Raw genomic sequence first — 23466 nt, forward strand, 5'->3', positions numbered from 1 at the left:
ATTCATTCATTCATTCATTCATCCTTCAAGTTGAGCCTGAGTTCTGGCTCTTTATTTATTTATTTATTAGTTGCCCCTCCTTTTTTTTTCAAGGTGTGTATGCAGTATTCCTTCCTCTTCAGTTTTTCCCACTAGTCTGATAAGCAGGGCTGGGAGAGTGATTGACTCAAAGTCATTAGCTAAAGGTGGACTCAAATTTGGGTCTTTTCTCCACCTTCTTCTCCTCTGTACCCCACGAATCCTAGAGAGATCCCTGTAATTTTCTTGCCAATAATACAGAAACAGTTTGTTGTTTTTCTCTTGGAATTTGTTGTTGACAAGCCCAGGCAAGGTCAATTCAGAATATTACCCATTTTTTATTTTTTATTTGTCCCCCGTGTGTGTGAAAATTGAATGGAGCAAAAACGGAAGCTCTGGCTAAAGGTTTTTGCCATTTAAAGTTCCGTTATCTTTAAAAAAATAATAATCTGGAAGCGGATTGAAGGCAGCCGTGCAAAGCTCCATTGAAACTTTAATTTGATGCATCAAGATGTGAATTTTGGCATTCTCTTCTCCTCTTCTTTCAGAGCAGCATAAAACAAGAGTGCTGCATTTCTGAGCAGGCAGCTGCAAGAAGCTGGTATTGGATCATGTTGACCTGGTTTCCAGCTAAGGAGAATCATTTGATTGTGTGGATCCGTTTCGGATACATTCTCTTCCCTGTTTAAATATTTCTCTATGAAACGGGATTTATTTATTATTATTTTTGCCCTGCATTCCATTCTAGCCAATAATATCCAGATGTGATGTTTCTCTCCCTATACTGGCTCCACATGCAGTCTTAATGCAGGAGCCCTGCATTAAAAAAACAAAAAGCAGCGGGCCCAGTTACAAAGAGTGTGCCATGGCCTCCCCTGGAGAACAAAGACTCCAAATGGAATTTAGGCTGTAGCCTCTAGTGGTTATTCAGGTCGAGGCAGAGAGTGGACATGCGGTTCTCCTGAAAACGCCAGCTGCAGGGTGGGTATTTATAGCCACTGGATCTGCAAGAGCAGCTGAGGTTCAGAGCTTTTGGCCTTCCTCGCCTTCCACACGACTCGCTCCTTTCTCCTCCTGGTAGAAAATGACAATTCTCTAAAGCCAGGGGATAAACCCACAGGATTCCAGAGGCTAATCCACCTCATAAATGTCTGCCGAGCTTGTTTTATCTCAGACAACTCAAAAAAATGCTAGGCCGGCTTGCTTGCCGGGAAGCGACTACCTAAAAGAGTCTATTTCTCCCCATTTATTCCAAAGTAACATGAACTCTGCTTTCAGATTATTTTAATTAGATTTTTGTAAACTGTCCAAGACTTTCGAATCATATCCTTAAATGAGGGAGTGTGGGAGAGTGGGGGAAGAGAAGCATACTCCATATTCCAAATAGAGCACGTGATTCAGCACTTTGAAGCTTATTTTGCTGCTGTTTTTGTCCTCCTTGTCTTTCTTATCCTTTTTTTCTTTTAATGCCGAATATAACCAATGAGATATCCGCCTCCAGCTGTGTGATGGAGTATATTGGAGCTGGTGTGTTTGGAATACATGGGTAGTCCTCGGCTTACAGCCACAATTGAGCCCAAGATTTCTGTCGTTAAGCGAGCCTCGCCCCGTTTTACAACCTTTCTTGCCACAGTTGTTAACTGCCTCACGGCAGCCGTTAAGCTAGTAACACGGCTGTTAAATGAATCTGGCTTCCCCGTTGACTTTGCTCGTCAGAAGGTTGCAAAAGGGGGACACTGCAACCGTCGTAAATGTGAGTCAGTTGCCAGCCGTCTGAATTTTGAAGCCATGACCATGGGGCTGCTGCAACGGTCATAAGCATGGAAAACAGTCATAAGTTCACTTTTTTTCAGCACTGTTGTAACTTTGGCCACCAAACAAGCTGTTGTAAGTCGAGGACTTCCTGGGTTTATCAAGCGGAGGTTGAGCTGGAAAACTTATTTTAAGATCCTTTTGTCACGCTTTTAAAGTGAGGCCAGATCACCCAGCGATCTTTCGGCCAGAGTATGGAGCTAAATGTAAACTCTGCCTGGACTTAATTGGAGTAACTCACTTCACCACTCTGGGTAGGTCTGGGTGATTTACGTGTCTGTCTCCTTCCTTCCCCTTGACTCACAGTGGGATGTTGGACACATCGCTTATTGCTCAGCCTTCCTTTCCCTCCTGTCACATCAGAAGGTCTTGACTGTCCTTGGTCTGTTGAATTAAAAGTAAAGGTTCTCCTCGCACATATGTGCTAGTCGTTCCTGACTCTAGGGGGCGGTGCTCATCTCCGTTTCAAAGCCGAAGAGCCAGCGCTCTCCGAAGACGTCTCCGTGGTCACGTGGCTGGCATGACTCAATCCCAAAGGCGCACGGAACGCTGTTCCCTTCCCACCAAAGGTGGTCCCTATTTTTTCTACTTGCATTTTTTTATGGGCTTTCGAACTGCTAGGTTGGCAGAAGCTGGGACAAGTCAGGGAGCTTATACGCGGCACTCGGGATTCGAACCGCTGAACTGCCAACCTTTCGATCGACAAGCTCAGTGTCTTAGCCACTGAGCCACCGCGTCCCTTTTAATTCTGTTGAATTAATGGTAGCCAAACGGAGTAGCATCTTTATGAAACAGTGGGAAGTAGCGGGGAGTCCTTGACTTACAACAGATCGCTTAGTGACCGACGTTACAACGGCACTGAAAAAAGTGACTTGTGATCGTTTTTCACACTTGCGACTGTCGCAGCATACCCCATGGTCACGTGATTTACATTTCGGATGTGTGGCGACTGGCTCATACTTATGACGGTCGCAGTGTCCCGGGGTCACGTGATTGATCACCTTTTGCGACCTCCTGACAAGCAAAGTCGATGTGGAAGCCGGATTCGCTGAACAACCGGGTTACTCATTTAACCACAGCAGGGATTCACTTAACAAGCATGGCAGGAAAAGGGCGTAAAATGGGGCAAGACAAATTTCTCGCTTAGCGACATGAATTTTGGCCTCGGTTCTGGTCGTATGTTGAGGACTACCTGTATCCCCTTCAGCACAGGTTCAAAACTTTATCCCGTGCAAAAGTCTCACCGTCTCTTGTTTGTACAACAGAAAAAAAACAGGATGGGAATCCTTAAAAGCTTCATCACCCTTATAATGACCGGGTTCAAGAAGAGGATGAGCCAATGGCAGCTGAGAGTGAATGGAGGAAGTTCCACTCTCTCATTGGATCCCAAGAACTTCATCTCAGAGCTAAGAGTTCTTGCATTTCCCTTCCAGGAGCAGTGAGAATTAGCTTGGCTGACATCAGGAGGGTGCCATTAGAATATGCTGACATCTTTCAAGACAACATGATTAATGAAAATGCTGCTTTTAGGGAGGACTTGCTCATAATTCCAGTCAAACATAGCCCGACAACAAGGCAATCCGAGAAGCAGATCTGGGTTCCAATTGTTTATTTGCCACCAATGATGGATGTTTGCCCCCTTTTTTTTTTTTTTTTTGAGCCATGGGCCTATACCTCTAAAGCAGGGGTGTCAAACGTGATTTCATTGAGGGCCGCATCAGGGTTGTGTTTGACCGTGGGGGAGCTGGGGTTAACGTGGCCAGGGTGGGCATGGCCAGCTTGACGTCACTTGTGGCAGCCCGAGTGCTCTGTGGCAGCCCGAGCACTCTGCCAGCAAAAACGGGCTCCCGAACTCCGTTTTCTGCTGCAACAGCCTCCTGCAAGCCGAAACGGAGCTCGAGAAGTCACCCACGGTCCTCGCGTGCTCCGTTTTCAGCTGTGACTGCATCCTGCAACCCTCTGCTAGCGAAAACGGAGCTTGGGCGGGCTGAGCTCTGTTTTTGCTGGTTAGAGGCACCGTGGGCCAGTCCTTCGCTGTTTCCGGGGCAGCCCCACGGGTCAGATCTAAGCACCCCGGGCCTTGAGTTTTAACACCCCTGCTCTAAAGTCTGCTAGGCAAGAAACGATGCTTATATGTCGGTGAACAGGGAAATGCCGTCCCAATGATTGGTATGTTGAGACAATGAAACCCTGTCTTCCATTTTAACAAATGGCACGCGTGGATTCTACCGAAGGGCAAATATAGCCCAGTGTAAAACGGTCCTATAAAAAATTCACAGCGCAGCCTAAAACGCTACTTAAGCTGTGGTGTTCTCCGAAGCAGGTGGCCAGGGTTAACTGCGATGCTCCAAGTTGCTTTTAGCACCACGATGATGGGAACTAATTATAGTTGTAACACAAAAGCGTTTGAGGGGCGGTTTGCAAACAGAAGACTTAATTGCCGCGTTGGGTTTTTCTTTTTCTTTGAATTCCAGATAAACACGTTAATTTTGTTGAACAACACGCAAGCGGTTAGGGTAGGTCTTCGCTGTGATTCCCTGTCTTCCTTTTCTGAGGGTCTGTGTAATTAAACTATTAGCCTGGAGGCCCTGTGCACCCAGACTGAAGAAATCAGTCTGGAATAGGACAGCAACAACGGGACAACTGCATCGAAATGGGACCATTGCATTGGCAGCGTGGAAACTCCGAAATTGTTCAGAAGAAGGGTGGCATATCGTGAACAATTTGCAACCACTTTACACGTCGTCATGTATACTAGCCGTGTGTACTTGTTAGTCAACTGCTACATTTACCTGGAATGTTTTAATGTCATGGCTTGCCAGTCCTCCCGCCAATCAAGCTCCTTACAGTACATCATGGTGGTTAAATCAAGATCAAATCCTGGCTTTTGATTCTTTTGTTCAGACCTCACGCTAAACATACACTTCCTGGTTGGTTTCAGTGTATTTATGTGCCTTTGTGATAGCCCAGCTCATCTTCTTCACGTCAAATTTAAACGATCCTATACTGAATGTTACTATAGCAATAGCACCTTATATACCTCTCTGTGGTGCTTTACGTCACTCTCTGTATGGTTTACAATGTCAACCTATTGCCCCCAACAATCTGGATCGTCATTTTATCAAACACGGAAGGATGGAAGGCTGAGTCAACCTTGAGCCGGTCAGAATCGAACTCATAGCAGTGAGCAAAATTAGCCTGCAATACTGCATTCTAACCAACGCACCCCCAGGGATCTTGTAGCAACAGCCCTTGGACTTATATACCGCTTCACAGTGCTCTATAGCTCTCCCTAAGCAGTTTACAGAGTCAGCCTCTCGCCCCCAACAATCTGGGTCCTTATTTTACCAAACATGGAAGGATGGAAGACTGAGTCAACCTTGAGCCAGTCAGGATCAAACTCCTGGCTATGGACAGAGTTAGCCTGCGATACTGTATTCTAACCACTACGCTGCCATGGCTCCTTAATTGACTGTGCCTCCCTGAACGGAGTTGTATGTTGGGTTCTTACGAATGCTGGCCAAGATTAATGTCACTTATATAAGGGCATCTATACTACCTTTGTCATAAAGCCCTTCTTTCCATCCTACAAACCCCAACAAGGCAGCTCGGAGCCCCTAAAATGTCCCTGTTCCTAACATGCAAGCCAGCGAATTCATCCGGATAACATGCTATGGTTTGAATCTTCTTTTCTCAATGAAATGAGATGAAGCTGTTGCCATAGAAATGCACAAAGTGGGAACCGCTGGGCTCTGAATGGAATCAAGCCACTGCTTTTTTAGAAAGCGCTCCTATTAATATATAATCCTTCAACCTCAAGGAACGCCATCACGGCTTCACAGATGAATGTATGGGTGCGATGCTGATTTTGTTTGAAATCGCTTTTTTTAAAATTTTTAATTTATTTGTCAAGCATGTACTAGATAACAGATATAAGTATAAACACGATTATGAATACAGGAAATGGATACGGATAAATGGGGACAGTAGGACAGGGACGGAAGGCACGTTGGTGCGCTTATGCACAAACCCCTTACAGATCTCTTAGGAATGGGGTGAGGTCAGTAGTAGCCCGTCTAAGGTTAAAATTTGGGGGGTTTGCGGAAGAAACCACAGAGTCAGGTAGTGCATTCCAGGCATTGACCACTCTGTTACCGAAGTCGTATTTTCTGCAATCGAGTTTGGAACCGTTTACCTTGAGTTTGTATCTATTGTGTGCTCGTGTATTGTTGATGTTGAAGCTGAAGTAGTCATTGACAGGTAGGACGTTGCAGCTGATAATTTTGTGTACCACGCTTAGGTCAGACCGAAGACGGCATAAGTCCGTGATGGCGAACCTATGGCACGCGGAGCCATATTAGTGGGCACGCCAGCTCAGCTCTGGGGCACATGCCCGCGCCGGCCAGCTGATTTTCGGGCCTTCTGGGCCCACCAGAAGTAGGGAAACAGGCTGTTTCCTGCCTCTGGAGGGCCTGGGGTGGGGAAGGCCCGTTTTTCTTTCTTACCTGGCTCCAGATCCTCTCTGTGTATCTGGGAAGGACGAAAACAGCCTTTCCCACTCCCTTGGAGGCCCTACGGAGGCTGAAAGGGCCTATTTCCTGACTCCCGGTGGGACCGGAAGTGACGTTTTTTCCTGTCCCCAGCCTCCAGAGACTCCTAGAGAGGCTCCTAGAGACTCCTAGAGAGGTTCTGGAGGCTGGGGACAGCAAAAAATGTCACTTCCTGTCCCACCGAGAGTTGGGAAATGGGCCCTTTCAGCCTCCATTGGGCCTCCAAGGGAGTGGGAAAGACTGTTTTCGCCCTTCCCAGATACACAGAGAGGATCTGGAACAAGGTAAGAAAGAAAAACGGACCTACCAGGCCATCATGTGCCAGGAGCGGGGAGTGGGTGGGTGGGTTGCGCACGCATGTGCGTGGGCACGTGCGCGCGCGACCCTCCCCCGCCTCCCCCTCTCCTGGCACGCGATGGCAAAAAGGTTACCCGTCACTGTTCTAAGTTGTCCAAGCCCAACATTTGAAGCCTGGTGGCATAAGAGATTCTGTTGACTTGCAACAAGCTCTTCTGGTATTCCATTTGCAGCTTTCAAAGTCAGACTGCTCCCTTCCTCGCTCTTAACCATCTCCCTTGTAATTTTTTTGGTTGAGACTTTTGCTGTGCGAGAATCCATGGATTGCCAGTTTGCTTTGCTTTGCCGTTAATCTCCCTGTTGCTATCAAAAGCAACATCTCTCTCTCTCTCTCTCTCTCTCTCTCTTCCCCTCCTGATGCCCTTGTGTAAGTGATATTAATCTTGGCCTTCGCCTGGTTGTCAGCATTCATAAATTAAGGACCCAGCATTAGGACTCCATTCAGGGCGGAATCGCCAAATTTAGGCGGGCCCGATAGCAACGGTTGCTATTTGTAGGCCGCGAGTGGATCCTGTTCCCATTCCATTGCCTTGGACGGAAGGTCTGTTCTGGAATAGAGCAGCAGTGGAAAATTTAAAAATGGCCAAGTAGTGACTAGTAGCAAGGTATTGGGAGTGCTTGCAAAAAAAAAAAAAAAGCAGCAGATAACTGTCAAAGATTAGGGAGCCTTTCTGATTTTGTTGCTGTTGCAGGATGCACCTCACATACTAACAGGACAGAATGAGAGACAACATGAAAAATTCAGTGCCTTGGACATCCCTTATATTGTTTAGTGAAACAAGCCAGAAATTGAAAGCTTGTTAAAAAGTGTTTTGTTTCAGAACACAGAGGTGCGTTCATACATTCTTTTAAGCAGTGGTGGAATTCAATTTTTTTTTTTACTACCAGTTCTGTGGGCGTGGCTTGATGGGCTTGGTGGGCATGGCAGGGGAAGCATACTGCAAAGTCTCCATTCCACCCCACTCCAGGGGAAGGATACTGCAAAATCTCCATTCACAACCCACTTCTGGGGGAAGGATATTGCAAAATCCCCATTCCCACCCCACTCTGGGGCCAGCCAGAGGTGGTATTTGCCAGTTCTCTGAACTACTCAAAATTTCTGCTACCGGTTCTCCAGAACCTTTCAGAACCTGCTGGATTTCACCCCTGGTTTTAAGACAGTGGACCCCAAAACCTTTTGGGCACCAGGGACCTATTCCACGGAAAGAGTTTTTCCTGTGGACAGGAGGGACCGTGGTTTCACATGCTGCCTGCATCCCACAGATGGGGCTTCGCTTGTTTGTGTGGCCCAGTTCCTGGCATGCCGCAGACCAGTGCCGGTCCATGGACCCAGGGCTGGGAACCCCCGTTTTTAAGCCATGGTGTGTTTTTACCATCAGTGGTCAGGTTCATAAATTATTTGAAGATGACATCAGATTCAATGATAAAAATGGCTCCATGTTGCCCGAAAACTTCAGGAAGTCACCTGGAAATTTTGGCCAACTTTCCACAGGATATAAATGAGAGAAATTAGTAATGTGAATTCCATAAACTTTTGCTAAGCCTTTTTCCGTGTCTGTTTCCTCTTTCGTAGTTGGACAGTGAGCTTACATATCAAGGTTGTGGGGGGAAAAAAAATAAGTTTAGCCACCTCTAAGCTTATTTTTCCCCCACAACCTTGATATGTAATTTTTTCATGGCAGAAACCTTTATTTTTATGTTGTGAAACTGCTGCATTGAGAGTCTGTTCAATCGGGCAGCTTAGAAACATGACAATAGATTGAAAGGCAAAACAAAGAAATATATTTTTGGAGACCTTACGAAGGCGGGGAGAGCATTTGCCGATGGATCTCCCTGTCTCTTTAAAAAGATATCATTTCTGTGAACGTTTTAATACTCTACCCTCGTGTATTTTTAGTTTCTTCCTCGGGCCCTTTTTATTGCCGACTCTGGTTCTTCCATAGGATGTTGAGCTTCTGAAAACCTATCCATAATTCAGGAGCTTTTTATCTCCGTATTATAACATGCATTTCCAAATAGGTTTAAATGCCCTGCTGTGAACTTCCCAGGAGCCCTTGAACTTTGTGTTACTGATGTGTGCCAGTTTTTTTTTTTTTTTTTAAATGTGTGCCAGTTTTTTTGTGGGGCTCCGATGGAGGGGAAAGACCTGTGAAAATATCTACAGACCCTTCACATCCTGGACATAAATTGTTTCAACTTCTATCCTCAAAACGATGCTATAAGGCTCTGCACACCAAAACAACTAGACACAAGGACAGTTTTTTCCCGAATGCCATCACTCTGCTTAACAACTAATTCCCACAACACTGTCAAATAATTTACTAAGACTGTATTATTAATATTATTCTTATCTTCCTTACTAGTATCTCTCTCTTCCCACTTATCACTATAACCATGTTGCTTGTATCTTTCAATTTGTATTGTTTTTATTTTTCCTAATACGATTTGATAGCTTATTAGTAACCTTGACTATCACTAAGGGTTGTATCTTTTTATTCTTGATGAATGTATTTTATTCTCCTTATGTACACTGAGAGCATATACACCAAAGACAAATTCCTTGTGTGTCCAATCGCACTTGGCCAATAAAGAATTCTATTCTATTCTATTATAGTTTAAAGAAGAATTCCCCAATCCAGAAATTCTTGGTAGGATGGCCTACATTTTGACATCTTATCTGTCTCCCAGCTTTCTGTGGATTTTTTTTTTTTTTTAAATTCTGACTCCCTTTGGCACACTCTAGAAAATGCTTATCTGCTGCCTTGTAAATCTGTTTTGTCAAATGTCCCCGCCCCCCATATGTCTCTAATTGAATTTGATTCATCATTGTTCGGCAGCTTCTGAATAACTGATAAAATACCTTCAAGACCGAGAATGTTGGTAACTGCTTCTTTGAGTTCTTGTAAATTTATGCTTGTGTCATCGGCAATAGTATCTGTTTTCTAGTGAGGTCTCTCTTTTTTAATGCTTTTGATTTTTCCAAACATTCCAGTGACTTTTGTGCTGCGTTTGGTTGTATTATTTTATTATTATTATTATTTGGGGGGGAGTTTATTGCGGTTGTGAGCCACCTGGAGTTGTGCTTCTTAATATGAGTGGCCATATAAGTCTTATAAATAAATATCCATGAATTCAGTTACTGAATAGCTCATCAGCATTTCAAAACTTGTAACAGGATTACAAGAACCAATATGAAACTCAAGCTCATAGAATGGCTAATAAAATGAAATAAAATTAACAAATCACAGGATTCAAGATAAGATTATTTAGCAGTTGAGAAATCTACCAAGCAATACTGGTTCTATTTATTTGATTTATTTATATAACCCCCAACTCAAACAAAGGTGGCTTTCTTGAGGATAGCATTAATGTTGTTTGTGATAGTTCTTGGCGCTCGCTGAACTTGGTTATTTTCTTGCAGGCGTTGCAATACCCAGCTAGGTAACATCTTCCGTGTATATTTTTGCCCCTCACATTTGTAATAGAAATATCTTTCATGAGTCACGGTTTGGAAGGCAAGCTTAGTAAAGAAATCAGTAGAAGATAGGAATTGTACCAGGGGTGAAATCCAGCAGGTTCTGACAGGTTCTGGAGAACCAGTAGTGGAAATTTTGAGTAGTTCAGAGAACCGGCAAATACCACCTCTGACTGGTCCCAGAAAGGGGTGGGAATGGGGATTTTGCAATATCCTTCCCCCAGGAGTGGGGAGGGAATGGAGATTTTGCAGTATCCTTCCCCTGCCACGCCCACCAAGCCACGCCCACAGAACCAGTAGTAAAAAAAATTGGATTTCACCACTGTATTGTACATTTCCTGCCCTGCTTGTTCCCCAGAGGTTTTGGATGGTAAATGTGCGTGTTTGTTTCTTTCAGGTATCCTGAATCCAAAGAATCCTAAAGAAGCGCCCAAATCCTTCAGCTTTGACTACTCGTACTGGTCCCATACCTCGGTAAGAATGCTGGTTTGTCTTGAACCCAGGTTCCTCCCGAAAGTGTGATATGCAAGCCGATGTAGCTGATGGGTGGGATATTTCTCTCTTTTCAGCCCTGCAGCCCACAGCTGTTTTTCTCCTCTGATGGTATTGCTCTTTTAGCTGTTTAAGAGCCAAGGTTCCTCTTGATCTAAATGCATTTTCCAGAAATATTAAATTTCATCGGAGGTATAAGTGTGTCCAGGGATGGCTTTGCAGAGAGAGAGGATTAGCCCAAGCAGCTCGGAGGAGGAATTTGAACAGCAAACAATTTCCATGTAGGAGTCTATGTATAAACTTCCTCTCGGAATGTTTATAACTCCGTAAAAGATGAGTTTTCAGTTTCTTAGCTTACCATGAACGCAGGCAACCAGGCCCTGAATCCCTCATATCCCTTGTGGGAAGCTACAGCTGAGATTTTACTGACTTCCAGCAATTGTTGGATTTTGAGGTATCGCCATCAGTTGTTCTCCAAAGATCAAAACAATGAAAAAATAGATCTTCCTATTCACAGCGCTTTGGGCCCTGTGATTTATCCAGAAAGCAAAAATCTGTGCATTGGATAGAGCAGGCAACTAAATATTTTTAGCTTGCATGTAGATAAAAAGGTTAAATCTCTGCAGAACCCACATGCTGTTTTCTTTAAATTAAACAAAGTAGGAGTTTCCCATATAAGTTTTCCCAGAAAACAAAAGAAATCAGGAAAAGATTGCAGCAAAACCATCTCGGAGACACCCATATGTTGCCTTTGAGATAAAGTAAGCTACTGCACAAGAAATATATTTGCTCATGAATGACTCACAGAGGAAATGGTCAGCCTTGTTAGGTAGAGTATCCTTTCCCTTCCCCCCCCCCCCAAGTCTTTTGGAAATATTCTTAAAACTAGCATCCCAAACAATGGGAGACATGAAGCTTAAGTATCTTCCCTTGAAACTTGAGTTTTGAAAACAGTGTTTAGATGGGTGGTTTTTTTTTTTTTTTGCCTAGACAACTTTCCAATACACAACTCCCAATAGCGGGCAATCCCACCCTTTAAAGCAGCGTGTCCAACTTCTTTTGTGCTTGTTAAGGGAGCTTTGTGTCAGGCCTGGAAGCCGTCTTTTACCTTGGATCTTCAGGCCTGCCACATTTACTGCTGTGGGAAACTGGGAGTTGGGATTGCATGGAGCAGGGGGGATCTATAGTAATAATCACATTCCTTTCTCAGAGAGTCAAGGACAGCTTGCCCTGCACCTGGAGGGGTGTGGCTGGGAGGCATCTCCAGTTGGGACGGTGCTTTGATTGGACCACGTGATGGACATGTGGGTGTAGGGGAAGGGACTTGGACTTTCCTTCGGGTGGGGAAAACCTGGAAGCTTTCAGATTCGGGTTTTCCCAGATGTGCCAATATGACATCTCTAATAAAATGGAACTTTTGAGGAACTTCAAGCCTCGGAGTCTCCTTTTCTTTGGGGGTGTTCCTTGGAACCCTGACACTTTGTCTGTTTCCAGGATGATTCGGTGGCCGTCTGCATCTAATGCCAGATAATGTAGCTACTTAGTTATGCCTATTGTCTCAAAATCACCAATGCAAGAAAGAAACAACAATATTAACTTTAGCAGGTGATTTGAAAATCTGATGTTTATTAAGGGCATTGCTGGATTTACAGAGAGTCCTTTCCTTCCTCAGTCCCCTTGAAATTCCATGCCCAGCCCTCTAAACTCCCCTGCTTCTTTTTCCTCTCTGCTTTCTCCTGTTAAATAAGTAAAAAATGTTGATTTTTCCATACAAAGCATGGTTGAGCGATCACCTTGTTTGGAGACATTCTGCTTCATTTATTCCTTCGGTGGGGAAAAACCTGGTCAGCTGTTGCTCCAAATTACGTCCGGCTTGAAGGCTTTATTTATTTATTTATTTTTAAAAAGGCACTTTCCCCCTCCCACCTTCCCCCCCCCCCCCATTTGCTTTTTTGAGCTTGCTTTGCCTTCTTAAAGCCTTTTGTCTTCTTTTTATTTTTCCTTGGTAAAGCTGGTAAAGCACAGCCGCCATTTGTACTGGGGTGTCTGGCTCAGGCGCCAGTTTCTGTCCCTTGATATTTTTCAATTAAGTCCCGCTTGAAAGGTTGGCAATAATAGGTGGGTGGGACTGGCACTTCTTTAAGCTGGCAACAACCTTCTGTAGCTCACAGAGTACTCCAGCAATAGTAATAGGGAAAGATTGGGAATTGGAGAACCCCCTTTGGTAGTAAACTCAGAAGGACTTGATTCTCCCCTCAGCGGAGGCATTTGTAAGGGTTTGATATTAGGAATTTGCACCCTCTAGTACACATAGAAATAGCAAAATGTGGTTATACCATAGTAATTTCACGGGCTTGTCTTCTGTTATCACCTCTTCCTTCATCAAGTCTTGACAGTTAACAAGGTTGATATTTTATGGCATGGGGTCCTCAAAATTTTTAAACAGGGGGGCAATTCATGGTCCCTCAGACTGTTGGGGGGGGCGGCGGACCAGCTGGGTGGGCGTGGCTAGGTGGTCATGTGACTGGGTGAGCATTACCAATTTAGCAGTCCAAACAGTACACACCAATTAAAACTTTAATTTGTTATGTTCCTGGGGGTGGAAAGCAGGTTAGTGAAGGGATGTGGCTGCCTTGGGGTGTGTATGAGGAACTTCTGTTTGTGGGTGTGTATGTGTGTGTCTCTCTCCCTCCCCCTCCGTTTCCGCCCCCTCGGCTGGGGAGGCAAAAAAATGGGCCTCTTTTTGGCCTCCTGAGGCCTCCGCACGTCCCGATTTTGGCCTCCCTAACCAAAGGCGGGTGAGGGCGGGCGGGTAGGTGGGGTGTTGTGGGCAGGGCAGCCTTGTAGTCCCGCGCGGGCTGGATTAATGGCTTCAGTATTTGGCCCACGGGCCATAATTGAGGACCCCTGCTTTATGGTACAAAGCTATTACAGAATCTAGTTGTCAAAGGACAAGGCATCAATCCAGATTCTTCCCCCCTGCCCCCACTCCCTCCCTCCTCTTTTAAGACTGGGCATCAGAATTTCATTTTTTTAATGTGTGCCAATGTGTTCAGAGAAAAGTGAGGGTAAAGGTTATCTTTTCTTAAATCCCCACAGTCCGAGGATCCTTGCTTCGCCTCTCAAAATCGCGTCTACAATGACATCGGGAAAGAAATGCTGCTCCATGCCTTTGAAGGCTACAACGTCTGTATCTTTGCATATGGCCAAACCGGAGCCGGAAAATCTTACACCATGATGGGGAAACAGGAGGAGAACCAGGCAGGGATCATCCCACAGGTAAATTGGATCTTTGCTTATTTTGCAAATATATATATATATTTTTTGCATCAGCCTTTCAAAAGCTTGGCGGATATCCCAGCTTTTCCCTTCTGCAAACTTTTGCAGGTTGCTTCTGCATTATGAGAAGGGGCAGCATATATATTTAATAGATAAAGTAAAAAATACTTCTGCTACTTTCCATTTCCTTCCAGATTGTGCGTTTGTGGCAATTTGGTGGTTGCTTGTGAGTCTTGAATGCCTTTTTCTGCTTAAAACGTGGTCTCTGAACTATGCTTAGATCAGAAAAGTGGTATCCAACTAACTCTGGATTTTGTTTTTTGTTGTCTTTGCAACTGTTTTTCTGTTCTATTTCTTTATTACTTTGCACTTCTTAGTGAAGTTGGGATACATTGTGTGCACTTTGAAGAAAATATTGAAACGGCAGGCTTCTTCAGATGCTTTTTGTCTTTTGTCCATCTGCTTTCTTAAAATAATTTCAAAAGGTAGGGCCATTTTGGCACGGAGAGACAGTATTTTCCAGTCTGTAATGCTGAGTTGGTTGGAAAAAAAAAACATAAGGGAGGTTGGAAGAGCAAAGGCTAAGCTCGTGTAACTGTTTTTGTGAATAGTTGATCCGAATAATCTTTCCGCTGTAGGACTAGGAGCAAAAATGGTTGGCCCTGTGTCTGAAAGTGTGTCAGTCATCCGATAAAACCTACGAAGGAGAAATCTGATCAGGGCTTAGTTCTAGTGTATGGATTAGATGAAATGCTAGCCAGGTGTTTAAGATGAGGGTTCTCTGGGGGGGGGGGGGGAGGAGGAAGTCAAAGAATCTGAAATTAAATTGAGCCCTGAGTGAGGGTTCAGTCCTAAATTGGTTTCAGCAGCTATTTCTGCAGGTCACGAATTGCAAATCAACTATTGTACCCAAAAACATAGAGTTAGAAAAAATTCCGATTTTCTACACTTCATCACACTATAGTGATCTTAACGTCAGTGATTCTCCCAATAGGCTGCGGAGCGGGTCAGGAATGGGTTGATACAGTTGATCTGCCTGGAGACTGAGTCATGATGTTTTTGGCCACGCCTCCATATGCCTCCGTCGACTCCAGTTTATTTGACTTAGTCGATCTGATGAGACATATTTGCAGTTTCTTTTCAACTTTTTTTTTTTTTTTTAATTTGATTTATATGCCGCCCTTCTCCAGAGACTCAGGGCGGCTTACAATGTGCTAAGCAATAGCCTTCATCCTTTTGTATATTTATACAAAGTCAGCTTATTGCCCCCACAACTTGCAACCATTCCTGTCTCATTGGAACTCAGGTTTCTTAAAACTCTTTCTGAATTATTGTGTGCTGGCCACTTCAGTCTCAGCTGAAAACGCCACCGCAGTGCCGCCGCCACGCTCAACCGCTTGCCAGCTGAGAGGCACTGATACGCCCACGCAGCTCAGCGCTCCTGGGGGTCACGAATTGTCTGAAAAAATTCTGATTTTCTACACTTGATCACACCATAGTGATCTTAACGTCAGTGATTCCGCTTGAAAACAGAACAAACTTGTGTTTTGGGTGTGTGCTGAACAAAAACTGGTCATACAGATTGAAATGACCCACTCTGGCTTATCTAGATACAACTGTCTTACCTTTATTGAAATCTGTAGACTGTGGTGTTTTGATTGACATGATCTTCTTTGATCTTTTGCTCACTCAAGTTTCTGCACAGCATTTGTAAGAAAGGAAGCCACGGCAAATATTTCTCAAAGCCATTTCTTTTGGTTCGTTGTATTTATGTTGAATATAAAATTAGGATTCCTAATTCTGGGGTTTGAAAGCTCTGCATACAAAAGGAATTTCTTCATTCTTTGACGAGTACAAGAAGGGGATAAGGAAGAAATGGAGAAACGGAGAAACTATGAAATAGTGGAGCTATTGTAGAAATACAAAGGATTCTTTTAAAAATAAGTAGCAGTGTTAATGCTTTATGCCAGAATAGACAAGATTTCGCATAATGCTTCAACACTGGAATTTTTAAAGAAGAGATTGGACAACCGTTTGTCTGAAATGGGATAGGGCTTCCTACCTTAGCAGGGATTGGACTAGAAGACCTCTAAGGTCCCTTCCAACTCTGTTAATTCTGTATTCTGTAATCATTACCATTTGGAGGTGCAACCCAAATGTCCTAATTTCAATGATCTTTATTTTTATTGTTTTATTATTAGACTTGTATGCCACCTATTTCTCTGAGGCGATTCTTGGCGGCTTGCACTCTTACATATTTGAGTTCCCTCCTTTTTTTACTTGAGCTGCCTTCCCACTTGGAAACTACTATGCAATGTACCAATAGGCTTACCTCTAATGAATTTTGGCTGGCCGGTGGCGCTAAACTAGGAACCTGTCAGTGCATTTTGGAGCGGGGTGTGTGTGTGTGGCTGAGGTGGCATTCTTCTAGCCCAACTAGAACTAGCTGACCAACTAGCTGACCAACTGAGCCTGACTAGGTGGCTCAGTGGCTAAGACACTGAGCTTGTCGATCAGAAAGGTCGGCAGTTCAGCAGTTCGAATCCCTAGTACAGGTCTCCTGCGTGAGTAGTGGGTTGGACTAGATGACCTCCAACTCTGTTACTGTTACTAATATCCTAGGTCTCCTATTAGGATTAGAAAATACATTGTAATCAATCAAATAGGGGAGAATGAAGAAAATGAAACAATATGAGAGACAAGGGGAGAGGAAAGTCACAGTGGAAAGCAGACCACAAAGAAACATTTGTTAAAAAGAGGATATATTTATATGTTGTATGTGATGTGTTTGTCATAATGTGTAGTAATAAAACAATAAAACTTTTAAAAAAACAAAAAAAACCCCACCTAATATCCTAGGTCTCCTTTCTGCATAACTATAGCTTGATGCTTCTCCATTTTTTTTCTAGCTTTGCGAAGAGCTTTTTGAGAAGATCAACGACAACAGCAACGAGGAAATGTCTTACTCCGTGGAGGTAAGCGGGATGTCTGTACGGCACGAAGAAGTTGACTTGATGGAGATTCAGATTCATGGGGCGGGGGGTTTTCAACATGGTTTCACCACTTCTGGTCTTGAGCCTTAAAAGCGCACAGGTGCCATTCCTTATTAGAAGCTCGAAACCACCGAGATAATGTCTGGGTGTTGAAGGGTTGAATGGGCTTGATAGTTTTTGCTTTGTTTACTACCGGTTCTCTTCGTGCACGTGCTTTGCGCGTGATCGCCAGCTGAAGTCCCAGCTGATCGGGAGGAAATGGGGATTCTGCAGTAACCTTCCCCTGGATTGGGGAGGGATTGGGGAGGGCACGCCCACCATGCCATGCCCACCAAGCCACACCCACAGAACCGGTAGTAAAAAATTTTAAAACCCACCACTGGTCTGGCTGAGGAAAGCAGCTGAGAAGAGAGAGAGTGGGGCTGAGGTGGGGAATCTGGGATTCTCTCCTCTTTCTTCAGAAGAAGCCAATGTCAGTGTTCATCCTGAATTTATTCAGAAATCCATTTATCCCCTGATCCAAGAAGAGATTGAAGGCAGTTCTCTCTCTCTCTCTTTCTCCTCCTCTCTCTCTCTTTCCCCCCTCTCCCTCTCCCTCTCTATCCCTATCTGTCTCCTTTCTCTCTCTCTCTCTCATTCTCTCTCTCCCACTTCTCTCTCTCTCTCTCTCTCCCTCTCCGTCTCTCTCCCTCTCTATCTTTCTCTTTCTCCTCCCCTTTTCTCTCCATCTCTCTCCTTCTTTCTCTCTCCCTCCAACTCCTCTCCCTCTGTCTCCCTCTCCCTCTCCGTCTCTCTCCCTTTCCATATCTCTCTCTCCTCTCTTTCTCTCCTTCTCTCTCTCCCTCCATCTCCCTCTCTCCTCTCTCTCTCCCCCTCTGTCTCCATTTCTTTCCATCTCTCTCCTTTCTCTTTCTCTCCTTCTTTCTCTCTCCCCTCCCTCTCCCTCTCTCCTCTTTCCTTCTCTCTCTCTGTCCCTCCGTCTCCATCTCTCTCCCTCTGTCTCCACCTCTCCCTCTCTGTCTCAATATCTCTCCCCCTCCCTCTCCATCTCTCTCCCTCCCTCTCCCTCTCTCTCTCACACACAAACACACACACACACACTTTTGTTCTTAGTGTTGTTGCTTGACTTGTCTTCATTGAGACCTTTGCCCCTCCTGATTTGTGGCTTCATTATGAAGTGTATTAAGATTTCGAATCGAACCCTACCTAGTGGCTTGCTTGTGGCCACTTTCCCAGGGAAGTTTTACCACTTCTCTTCCCCCTTCCGGTCCTTCTTGTGGCACCCTACTTTTTCAAGAAAAGAGAAGAGTTGAAGTTGGCAGCTGCCCCTCAGAGGAGACTATCTTGGGCACTCTTAAAAGAGTGGCTCAGTTTTATATAAGATGGCTCCTTGACCTCGGAGCTATTTGTGTGGGCCCTTGCCTCATCGCCGCTTGCAAATTCCTCTCATTTTTTTCCTTTAGATACCTGAGCGATCTAGAGAAGCTCTCAAAATACTTATTGATGTCTTGGCCCTAAAGTGCCTACGTGATGAATAATGGAGTTTTTCTAAAATCAGCACTTACGACTCCCTGAACAACTTTTGGAACTCCCATAATTTTCCTTTCCATTACTTGCCTCTTCTGTCCAGATAGTCCTCGACTTACAACAGTTCATTTAATGACTGTTCAAAATTACAACGGCACCGGGAGGGGGAAGACCGATGACCCTTTTTCACACTTAACGACAGTTGCAGCATCTCCATGGTCTTGTGATCAAAATTCCAGACGCTTGGCAACTGAAATAATATAGAAAATAGTCAGCTTGGCAACTGACTCATATTTATGACAGTCACAGTGTCCCGGGGATCATGTGATCCCCTTTTGCGACCTTCTGACAAGCAGATACAATTTAAAGCCATATTCACAACTGCAGGGATTCACTTAACAGTTGTGGCTGTCAGGGTTTCCAAGTAACCCCCAATGAAAGAAAACTCCCGAGGCTTGGATTTCCTCAAAGTTACTTTGTATTGTCATATTGGCACATCTGGGAAAACCCAAATCTGAAAGCTTCCAGGTCTTCCTCACCCAAGTGAAAGTTCAAGTCCCTGCCCATCACTCTCATGTCCATCACATGGTCCAATCATCCACCATCCAAATTGAGGACACCTCCCAGTCATCCGACTCCAGGTGCCTGGCCACTACGTCCTTGACTCTCTGAGAAAAGAATGTTATTTTGACTACGTATCACCTACACTCTATGCAATCCCCCCTCCCATTTCCCCACAAGAAGAAGAGGTGGCAGGCCTGAAGGCCCAAATGTAAAAGATGGCTTCCAGGCCTGACAGTGGCAAGGAAAGTCGTAAAGTGGGGGAGAGCTCACTTAACAGATGCCTCACTTAGCAGCAGAAATTTTGGGCTCAATTGTGGTCGTAAGTCGAGGTCTACCTATACTAACAACCCTCTTTCTTTTTTTTTCTCCCCTGTGTCACAATTTTCTATTGTCGTCCCTTTCTTGTAGGTCAGTTACATGGAGATCTACTGTGAGAGAGTTCGAGACTTGCTGAACCCCAAAAACAAAGGGAATTTGCGGGTCCGGGAACACCCACTGCTCGGGCCTTATGTGGAAGACCTGTCCAAGCTTGCTGTCACTTCTTACACCGATATCGCAGACCTCATGGATGCTGGGAATAAAGCGAGGTTAGTGTCTTTGCACTTCAGGGGCTCTTGTACAGGTAGTCCTCGACTCACAATTCATTTAGTGACCATTGAAAGTCACAACGGCACCGAAAAAAGAGACTTAGGACCGTGTTTCACACTTTACGGCCTTTGCAGCATCCCCGTGGTCACGTGATCAAAATTCAGACGCTTGGCATCTGGCTTGTACTTATGACAGTTGCAGCACCCCGGTGTCATGTAATCCTCTCTTTGCGACCTCCTGACCAAAAAGTCAGTGGGGAAGCCAGATTCACTTAACCACCGTGGGACTAACTCAAGAGGTCTCCAAACTTGGCAGTTTTAAGACTTGTGGACTTCAACTCCCAGAATTCTCCAGCCAGCTATGCTATTCATAACTTTTATTGTTGTATCAATGTATCAAAGGAAAAATAAAAATAGGAAATTAAGGGAGGGGGAAAAAGAGGGGAGAAAAGAAAATATGAGGTACAAGGGAAAAAAGCAAAAAACATTGACTTCCAACTCTTTTTAGCACAGTACAAAACAACAACATTCCAGCCCCAACTTTTTACTTCTACACATTAGAATATAACTAGCTATTTCTATGAGAACAAATTTATCTCAGCAGCAAAACCAAAGTCAAAGTTTCAGGGTTTTTTTTTTCATCACAAGCATAAAATCCAGGAGTGATCTGCAAATAAAAAACATAAATATATTCTCCTCTTTGAATAAAGCAATCGATTTAAACATTTCTGCTTTATCTTCTTGCCTTATATTTTGTTTTCTCTAAGATAGATAGATAGATAGATAGATAGATAGATAGATAGATAGAAATATAGATATCCTGTTTTCCCCAAAATAAGACATCCTTTGATAATAAGCCCAATCAGGCTTTTGAGCGCATGGCAATAAGGCCAAGTTCTTATTTCAGGGTTCAAAAAAATATAAGACAAGGTCTTATTTTCGGGAAACACGGTAGGTAGAGATAGAGATAGATAGATAGATAGATAGATAGATAGATAGATAGATAGATAGATAGATAGAATTCTTTATTGGCCAAGTGTGATTGGACACACAAGGAATTTGTCTTTGGTGTATATGCTTTTAGTGTACATAAAAAGAAAAGATACATTCATCAAGAACCATAAGGTACAACACTTAATGATAGTCATAGGGTACAAATAAGCAATCAAATCATACTAGGAAACAATATAAATGGTAAGGATACAAGCAACAAAGTTACAGTCATGGAGTCATAAGTGGGAAGAGGGGTGATAGGAATGATGAGAAGATTAATAGTAATACAGCCTTAGTGAATAGTTGGACAGTGTTGAGGGAATTATTTGTTTAGCAGAGTGATGGCGTTTGGGAAAAAACTGTTCTGGTGTGCAGTGCTCTATGTTCCCTTTTCCCTTCCCAAGGACGGTAGCAGCTACCAACATGAACGAGACCAGCAGTCGCTCTCATGCTGTCTTCACCATAGTTTTCACTCAGAAGAAACACGATACTGAAACCAACCTTTCCACAGAGAAGGTAATCTATTTCTTTCCCCTGCGAAATAGCCGCGGCAATTGATCCTTGCAACTGATCAAGAGCTCTTGAGAGACTCTACCCAGCAACCAGGCAGAAAACCCCTTGCTAAAATTTTGAAGCCCACCCCTGGTCTTATAGTCCGAAAAATACGGTAATTAAAGTTTCAGTGGGATTTGCAATGTTTAAAAAACGCACATCCCTAGTGGGAGAGAAGCTTTCCAGCTTGGGATAATACTTTGAAAAAAACCACAACAAAAAAGCAGACAATTTATTGAGCGCTGTATATACATTAAGGCTGTACCGGCCCCATTGAACATTATTCAGTCCTGGTCCTGTTGGATCCTGTCAAATTACAACCATCTGATCAGTTGTTTCTCCTCTGGATCGTAGTACTGAACCGGTCCTGCCTCTTCTTTCCAGGTTAGCAAAATCAGCTTGGTGGACCTAGCCGGGAGTGAGAGAGCCGACTCTACCGGTGCCAAAGGGACTCGACTAAAGGTATAAGCTCCAAAGGATGGGGTCTGGCAGGCAGCTGGCAAATGGGCGTCATTCTTCAGTTTGCAGGATCCCCCTTTCCTCCCCCACCAGTGCTTGAAGTTGCCCTCTTGATCATGAACTGACCAGTGTGATTCCTTAATGGGCTTTTTTTTTGCCCCATTTTCTGAGAGGCCAAACTCCTGCCCCTCTTCGTCAAAACTCCCTGACAGCTCAGGGAACGTGCACGAAGAACTGATTATTGTCCTCTTCAGCCATTGCTTACCGGAGATCCAGGCATTAAGATTCCTGCTGCAGTTTAAATCAATAAACGCCCAGCTTGCCTGCTTGAAGACAGGGAAACAAGATTGTGTGTTTTCCTCACTTTCTGGCATTTGAGCAACGTTTCCGTCTGATTTCCCTTTCCAGGAAGGGGCAAATATCAACAAGTCCCTCACCACGCTGGGGAAGGTGATTTCGGCCTTGGCGGAAGTGGTAAGTCCAGATTTTTTGGGGAGCGCCTTAAAAAAACCGCTGATATAGGGAACATTCAAATTTATTGAAAAAAAGTGACAACCATTGTACAACATGTCAGGATCGTGTGATCATAATTCAGGCCTTTTGGCCACCAGCGTACATTTATAACGGTTTGCTGCATCCTGATCTGGTCTCGCGATAGCCATTAGCCACCTTCCCATCCGCTTCTGACGAGCAACCTCGATGGGGAAAGCTGGGTTTTTCTTAATGACTTACCTGTCAAGTTTCGATGCTATCTCAAAATAAATGAACTTCCAAACTGCCGCTCTTTAAGGAAATTTTCTCTTTATTCGAGCACAGCAATCTTATCATGACTCTCAGTACTGACCTTTGCCCCCCAATCCCTAATTTTGCCCTTTCCGATCCCCAATTCTCTGCTTCTCATTGGCTATCTTCCAAGTCACTCTCCTGATTCCTTTTTCGTCAGATCACAGGAATGTCTCCCCCCTCCCCATCTCCGAGGAGACCGAATCTTCAAAGGGATTTAGCAGGCAAAAGTTCAGGCTTCTCCTCCCTTTTCTATGTCAGTGCTGAGACGCTGACATTACCTGCAGTGATTCGCTGAATAACTGCGGCAGAAAAGAAAAGCTCATAAAATTGGGCAGGGCTCGCTTATCAACTGCCTTGCTTATCAGTGGAAATTCAATTGTGGTCTTAACTCGAGGACTACCTGTATTGGAACTTGGTGTATGTGGTGGGCTAATCTTCGCCCCATTTATCTCGCTCATTTTTGTTGGCTGAAAGCCCTTGCTGTTCGTTTCCTCTCATGTAAAGCTTCCTGGCCACCCTGAGGCTGGAGGTGCTTTTCATAGCTACCCGTATCCTAGAGTTATATGATATGGATGGTTTGAATTTTAGGGTAACGGGAGGTTAAGACTAACCGGTCTGGGGAAACGACAGTGGAACTTTATCTCTGACTCCTTGTTACTGATGTAAAATTCCCTGTTGGTGGTCCTACCTTACTTTAATCTTCTTTTTTTCCATTCTCTGCTTCCAAAACTAGGATAACTGCACCAGCAAGGTATGATGGCTAAAGAGTGTGGTCACTGAATGTGGTAGCCTGTAGAACAGTATTTCTCAACCCGTGGCAGCTTGAAAGACCTGTGGACTTCAACCCGCCGAATTCCCTAGCCAGCATGGAAGCTGGGGAATTGTGGGAGTAGAAGTCCACACATCGTCATGTTGCCAAGGTTGGGAAACGCTGCTTTAGTCGCTGTTGGTTCCTAGCTAGCAATGAGCTTCTAAAGAAAACATAGCCCCACCCGTCTAATCCTCTCTCGCATTCCAAACAT

General features: G+C 44.3%; 1 protein-coding gene across 50 annotated transcripts in view; it reads left to right on the plus strand.

The window, feature by feature from the left end:
• Positions 1-23466, plus strand: part of KIF1B (kinesin family member 1B) — a 115411-nt gene that overhangs the window by 12178 nt on the left and 79767 nt on the right. For 29 of the 50 annotated variants that reach the window (XM_087878912.1, XM_087878917.1, XM_087878936.1 and 26 more), the window contains exons 3-9: positions 10610-10686; positions 13804-13983; positions 16893-16958; positions 19476-19654; positions 21052-21163; positions 21584-21661; positions 22067-22132. In XM_087878912.1, the coding sequence (XP_087735038.1) occupies positions 10610-10686; positions 13804-13983; positions 16893-16958; positions 19476-19654; positions 21052-21163; positions 21584-21661; positions 22067-22132 (758 nt within the window). Of the gene's footprint in view, positions 1-10609; positions 10687-13803; positions 13984-16892; positions 16959-19475; positions 19655-21051; positions 21164-21583; positions 21662-22066; positions 22133-23177; positions 23196-23466 lie in introns of all 50 variants that reach the window. The other 21 variants (XM_087878910.1, XM_087878911.1, XM_087878913.1 and 18 more) reach the window with 1 other exon arrangement.

This window comes from Pantherophis guttatus, chromosome 15 (genome assembly GCF_059756535.1).
Source record: "Pantherophis guttatus breed Tessera chromosome 15, ASM5975653v1, whole genome shotgun sequence".
NCBI classification, from domain to species: domain Eukaryota; kingdom Metazoa; phylum Chordata; class Lepidosauria; order Squamata; family Colubridae; genus Pantherophis; species Pantherophis guttatus.